General features: G+C 42.5%; 1 protein-coding gene across 1 annotated transcript; it reads right to left on the minus strand.

The window, feature by feature from the left end:
* Positions 1 to 1,588: 1,588 nt before the first annotated feature.
* On the minus strand, positions 1,589 to 6,189 carry hsp90ab1 (heat shock protein 90, alpha (cytosolic), class B member 1). Its single transcript, XM_006792593.2, has 11 exons — positions 6,040 to 6,189; positions 5,715 to 5,921; positions 5,444 to 5,603; positions 4,996 to 5,129; positions 4,609 to 4,914; positions 4,353 to 4,518; positions 4,047 to 4,237; positions 3,392 to 3,539; positions 3,002 to 3,270; positions 2,226 to 2,559; positions 1,589 to 2,125 (listed from the first exon to the last, which is right to left on the minus strand). Exons 1-11 carry the CDS (start codon positions 6,187 to 6,189, stop codon positions 2,007 to 2,009), a joined length of 2,184 nt encoding a protein of 727 aa, XP_006792656.1. The 3' UTR covers positions 1,589 to 2,006.
* Between the last annotated feature and the right edge of the window lie 611 nt (positions 6,190 to 6,800).

Consider the following 6,800-nt stretch of genomic DNA (forward strand, 5'->3'; position numbering starts at 1 on the left):
AAGGTGAGTAGGGTTTGCAAAGACACATCAAGGGAACACATAGTTCCCTAGCTGTGTCATAGGGATGGTCTTATCCAACCCTTAAAGATATTCAGATTTTAAAAACATACTGCTGTATTATAAGGTACTGTATCATTAACTACTGTTAGGGGTTTGAGTGGGGAGGGGAGGCTGTCTTTTAAAAGTTAAACATGTGATGTTTTTAAATCTACATTTACCACCAGCTCTTTGGGGGCAAATCATTTCTTTAATTTGCACTGCATGTTCAAAAACTTGCTTTGTAAGTCTACTTCTGCTGTAGACTCAGGAGAAGGCTGTAAAAGTAAATGCTGTAATGGTTATCTGTTGGCTCTTTGATACAGCTGGGATGGGCTCCAAATCCACACAATGCTCTTAAGTGGCTGAGAAACGTAGATGTGTTGATTATACGGTGATATTTACACTGATGTCCTTAAAAAAACAACTCATTTATTTGCTTTTACAGAAATGGACTGGTTCATTATGGTGTTACTGATAAGACAACGCAGGGTAGAGAATGGCACTGAGGGACACGGTCACCCCAAGCTTCACTCTATGGCTACACCCCTGATTAAAGGGGCTCACTGCTGTAGTAGCAACTTAATTTTCATGTTCAGTGTCCACATATTTATTGTAATATACTTTGCACACTCAGCTTTCCCTTACTGTCATGGCAAGTTTAACATGACCTTTACTAACCGTGCCTGACTGAAGCAGTTAGTCTCGCTGTCACTTTGTGCCGTATTTTTACATTTATTTACATAACGTTGTCAGTATTTGCACACACAGCACAAGTCTTAAGAAGGTGGTCAAGTCACAGAGATAAGAGGTGGCAAAGAAGCAGCGGAGTCAGTTTCTGAATGACAGAGCTCAAGTTTCCTCACTATCACTTTGACTGGAGCGAGTGTGAGTGAGTTAGTGTGTGAGGGGACAGACACCCACACGTCACTGTTTTACTGACAAGAGCAGAAAAAACTGCTGCCACCTACTCAAGCTTGTACAAAACACACGACTTCCAGGAAAGCTACACGCTCTACATTTCCCCCAAATGTTCAGCTGATACCGCCTCACGCTTTGAAGAAACACGTGCCTCCAGCACATGGCTGTCCCCTTTAATGCAACTATCTGCTTTTTTCAGTGCCGTTCTTTGTCAGATTAACAGGATTACTTTGCTTTTCTTTTTACTCCCTTCTCAGGCACAACTGCACTGTAATTTATGCAGCTGTATGAGAGGTCTTAAAGTAAGAGAAATTATGGATTTTAGTGTGGATTTACATTAAACTGACCAGATCATACATTAAAATGTGATGTAGTTGGCATTTTGATGCAGCTTTAAGTAAGCAAGGCGCAGGGCGGGACTACTCTTTACAATAGTAACACTTACAAAACCCATTCTTCTGTCTAAACCACTTGCATGCTGATGTTTGGAAATGGCTCTCACACTGTAGCATGTCCCCACCTAGTGGATACATTGAGCAACTGCCCCAGTAAGAATTTTTAAGTGTGCCAGGTCCAAGTATGTGTGAAAACAGTTAAAATTCCCTAAGGCATAAAAATACTACAAGACAAATAAGGACTCACATCTTTAATTTTTTTGCAAAACAAGACTTGGAATTACAGACGAGCCTGAACTCAGGCAAAGGAATCATACAGTCCTCTCTCCATGCAGTGTTGCACGTGAACAGCACTCCCCCCCCAAACCCTCCAGATGCGACTGTGGAATGTACTTGTGTTCACACATTTACCGCTCTGACATTTAAAACTCAGTGCAACAGGGTTCTCATTAAAACAAATGTGGCGTCACCATGAACTTCTACAGGAAAAATCAAGACAGCCTCTTAAAGAGCTCTTCAGTGTGATGTGCCACACTCAAGAGCACCAATATCGGTCCACCACACAACATTAATAGCTATTTTTTTTTTTTACAGTTTAAGGATGAACAGTTGGAAAGGGAGGATTATGTGTTGAAATCTGGGGTGCCATCTTGTTTAATCCACTTCTTCCATGCGTGAAGCATCGTCCTCAGCTTCGCCTTCTAGGGGAGGCATCTCATCTGGGACTGCTGTAGTGGTGGTCTCCTCTGCGGGAATGTCGTCATCGTCAATACCTGAGAGCAAAAAAAAGAAAGGAAAGAAAAGAGTTGTTCACCTAGATCGATACCCACTTCTAGAAAGTAAAGAGGATCTGGATCTGCAGCGTTTTCTTACCAAGACCAAGTTTGATCATTCTGTAGATGCGGTTGGAGTGAGTCTGTGGGTCGTCCAGGGAGAAGCCTGAGGACAGCAGTGCGGTTTCGAACAGCAGAATGACCAGGTCCTTCACAGCCTTGTCGTTCTTGTCAGCCTCAGCCTTCTGCCTCAGAGTCTCCATGATGGGGTGGTCAGGGTTGATCTCCAGGTGCTTCTTGGCCATCATGTAGCCCATGGTGGAGTTGTCCCTGAGTGCCTGGGCCTTCATGATCCTCTCCATGTTGGCAGTCCAGCCATAAGTACTTGTCACAATGCAGCAGGGGGATGACACCAGTCTGTTTGACACAGTCACCTGAAGGAGAAAGAAGACATTAAGATTTAAAGAGGCTCAGGTGACACGTCTGATAATTTAAGGAGACAAAGTCAAGTTAGTCAAGCATGTTAGAAATAATACCAGCACATTACAACTTTAAATCTAGTCTAGTTAGTTTCCCCAAATCCTTGCAAAAACGTAAGTACTAGATGCACATTACTGCAACAAGCACGAGTTTGACTGCATTCACTTTAGGGTTCAGATTTCAAACATGTACAGTGCCACATCTGGCAAAGAATGCAAATCATTCGCATCACACCAAGACTGCAGGAACTCACCACAGTAGAAGTTGGGACCAATTAGACTACCTGTTACCAAACAAAACCCTGTCAGCCACAGTTGTGAACTTTGAGACCCTAAACGCTAGAGCACAAAGGGAAGTTTGGGTTAATCTTAGTTGGGCTGTCATAGGATTACTGACCTTCTCCACTTTCTTGTCAAGGATCTCCTTCATGAGCTTGCAGAGGTTCTCAAATTTAGCCTTGTCATCCTCCATCTTTTTCTTCTCCTCCTCATCCTCTGGCAGCTCCAGACCCTCTTTGGTGACAGAGACCAGGGTCTTGCCATCAAACTCCTTCAACTGCTGGACACAGTACTCATCAATGGGCTCCGTCATGTACAAGACCTCAAAACCACGCTTACGAACACGTTCAACAAAGGCAGAGTTGGCCACCTGATCCTTACTCTCACCTACAAATGACAAAAAAAAAAAAAAAGCAATAAAGTTTGAATAAAACTGCATTTTTAAAACTTGTGTAAATGCAGCTCTCTCCTACCATTTCAGAAGCTACTTAAGGTTTATTTTACTCACCAGTAATGTAGTAGATGGATTTCTGGTTTTCCTTCATGCGGGTCACGTACTCCGAAAGGGAGGTAGTCTCGTCGCCGGACTGGGAGCTGTGGTAACGTAGCAGCTCAGACAGCTTCTTGCGGTTTTGCGAGTCCTCATGCACACCCAGCTACAAGTGAACAAATAAGATTTATCATCTTATCCAAAAACAACCTCATACACCAGTAGGTTAATGGATTCAAATAAAAAGTCAATCCCACCTGTGTATGGTCAGGTGAGATGGACTGCCAGCAATGTCAGAATTCTAGTCACACTGACATTGCACACTGCATGAATTCTGCTACAAAATAGTTTGTCACTTTAAGCTTTTAATTAACTTCATGTTTTCAGTCTACAGCATAAATGTGGGAAGTTCCTATTCCTAATGCAGATTTGACTGCATGGGATTACATAAATGCCAAAACAGCTATTCTACTGGGTTTTAAAGATCTGTTTATTACAAAAAACATCTACACTACTTTGAAGAACAAGAGGGCTTTACAAACCAGATTAAAGAATAAAGAGATAAACCTTTGAGGTCCATGAAGATGCACTGACATGAAATGAAGAGAATTTTAAGAGCCAACTTTCCTAAAGTCAAACAAAAAAAGAAAAGTAGCTAGAATATTATAAATACCTTGAGGTTCTTTGAGAAGGCTTCGTAGAACTTCTTGTAGTTTTCCTTATCCTCACCCAGTTCAGCAAAAAGCTCAAGACATTTCTTGACGATGTTTTTACGAATGACTTTCAGGATCTTGCTCTGCTGCAGCATTTCTCTGGAGATGTTCAGGGGCAGGTCCTCAGAGTCCACAACACCACGGATGAAGTCTGGAATGGCATACAAATGCTACACTAAGCCTTTGCCTTTAAGCAATCCTTTACTGTGTGCTAAGCTGTAAATTAAAGTACTTTCAGACTAAAGGTAAAAAGCAAGTCATCTTACTCAGATACTCAGGGATGAGCTCTTCACAGTTGTCCATGATGAAGACTCTCCTGACGTAGAGCTTGATGTTATTCTTCTTTTTCTTGTTCTCAAAGAGGTCAAAAGGTGCACGGCGGGGGATAAAGAGCAAGGCACGGAACTCCAGCTGGCCTTCCACTGAGAAGTGCTGTAGAGAAAAATGACTCAGTTTAGCTTTATTTGTTGTTTATGACTAGATTAAAAACCCAGTAGGCCATGTTCAGGTTAACCTGCTTACCTTAACAGCGAGGTGATCCTCCCAGTCGTTGGTCAGACTCTTGTAGAACTCGCCGTACTCTTCGTTTGTGATGTCATCAGGATTCCTGGTCCAGATGGGCTTTGTCTTGTTCAGCTCCTCCTGGTCGATGTACTTCTCCTTGATCTTCTTTTTCTTCTTCTTGTCCTTGTCTTTCGAGTCCTCCTCATCATCTGAGCCAACATCCTCAATCTTTGGCTTGTCCTCACCTTCCTCTTTCTCCTCCTTTTCTGCCTTTTCTTCCTCTGCCTCGTCGTCACTGACCTCCTTGTCACGCTCCTTCTCCACCTGCAGAGTCACATTACTTTGATTTTTACTTTGGTGTTCTTCAACGGTATTCTAACAACATCCTCTGTAAAAGTCACTTACAAAGAGGGTGATTGGGTAGCCAATGAACTGAGAGTGCTTCTTCACGATCTCCTTGACCCTCTTCTCCTCGATGTATTCTGTCTGATCATCCTTCAGGTACAGGATGATCTTTGTTCCACGGCCGATGGGCTCACCTGTGAACAGTTGTGATGCTTTTAGTACATTTTGTACTGAACAGTGACCATGGATTCAAGATTCAATTTTTTAGATACTTCAACTCCATATTTAAGCCTCTAAAGGACGATGCCAACTTTAACGCCAAGAATGAAAACAACCCTCTTAATATTTTAAAGCTACATTGTAACCTCAGACACATGAAAAAACACAACATCATAACATTAACAGTAAGAACTGCTTCCAATTAATGAGCAATCAGGGACATCCTTAGATGTAACCACAATATTTAAAAACGGGTTTAGTTCTGATATTGTAACATCAAGACACTTACTGTTGTCAACCTTGACTGTGAAGGAACCTCCAGCAGAGGACTCCCAGGCATACTGCTCATCATCATTGTGCTTTGTGATGACAACCACTTTCTCAGCAACAAGGTAGGCAGAGTAAAAACCCACACCAAACTGCCCAATCATGGAGATGTCAGCACCAGCCTAGAGAAACACAGTCAGTTCTAATGTTAGATTTCAGCTCAATTGTGAACATGGAAAATGCTGTCCTCTTATAAAGCGTCCCTACAGTTCCATGCTGCATTCCCTTCATACCTGCAGGGCCTCCATAAAGGCCTTGGTACCAGACTTTGCGATGGTACCCAGGTTGTTAATGAGGTCGGCTTTGGTCATACCGATTCCAGTATCGACCAAGGTCAGGGTGCGTTCAGCCTTATTGGGAACGATGTCAATTTTCAGATCCTTGCCACTGTCGAGCTTGGAGGGATCAGTCAGGCTTTCATAGCGGATTTTGTCCAGAGCCTGCAAATGTTTAAACAGGATTAAAACTAACATTCTTTGAAGCATTCAGAAACACAAAAAAATGGCTAAAAATAAATGCATTAGTGCCGAATGAAAGGCTCTGCTCCTGCTAACTTACATCAGAAGCGTTGGAAATCAACTCCCTGAGAAAGATCTCTTTGTTGGAATAAAAGGTGTTGATGATCAGCGACATCAGCTGAGCGATCTCAGCCTGGAAGGCAAAGGTCTCAGCCTCCTCTTCTTGGTGCATTTCTTCAGGCATCTGCATTAAAACAGTTTGTGTATGCTTTAATAAAATGGGTGGATTTCGATGGAAACAGGATGATAAAGCTAATTACGGGAAGACCGAGCCGGTCAAACTACATACATTCAACTACTTTCAGTTTCGTAAACTGTATCGTCGTTTGATCCTGTCAGAAGTCGGTTACATAATATGGATAACTGCCGTCATGTTGCGGAAGTGGCCGTTAACCAACATGGCGTCGAGCGACAGACAATGGACCCCGCAAACACGTGCTAAGGAAAAGCTACTGGTGAAAATAACGAAAAAAAGCTTATGCAATGCGGCAAAATAGGTTCCCCCAGAAGAGCAACTTAAAGCCTAGTATTAACGACGGCAAACGTGACTGTCATAAAACGGCTCTGCCACCAATTCGAATAAATAATAGCTAAAAACACCAGTCACTTAAGACGAGCATAAATCTGAAAGCATTGGCAACTTGGGACTAACTCGTGCGTTTTATAGAAACGCGAGAGCTACGTGAATACGGGGACTAAGCGAAATAGACGCAAGCCAGTTCACTTAATTCTTATAAACATTTAAAATGATTTAGTCTGTCAATGTCGACCAGTCGTACAATATATGAACAGATACAGCGC

This window comes from Neolamprologus brichardi, chromosome 15 (assembly GCF_056152115.1).
Source record: "Neolamprologus brichardi isolate AB-2024 chromosome 15, ASM5615211v1, whole genome shotgun sequence".
Taxonomy (NCBI): Eukaryota; Metazoa; Chordata; class Actinopteri; order Cichliformes; family Cichlidae; genus Neolamprologus; species Neolamprologus brichardi.

Coding starts and splice junctions, on each gene's coding strand:
- hsp90ab1 (XM_006792593.2), bottom strand. CDS start 6,189: ATGCAGATGCCTGAAGAAATGCACCAAGAAGAGGAGGCTGAGACCTTT. Junction 2,560..3,001: donor TTGACAAGAAAGTGGAGAAG/GTCAGTAATCCT, acceptor TTTCTCCTTCAG/GTGACTGTGTCAAACAGACT. Junction 2,126..2,225: donor AATGATCAAACTTGGTCTTG/GTAAGAAAACGC, acceptor TTTTGCTCTCAG/GTATTGACGATGACGACATT.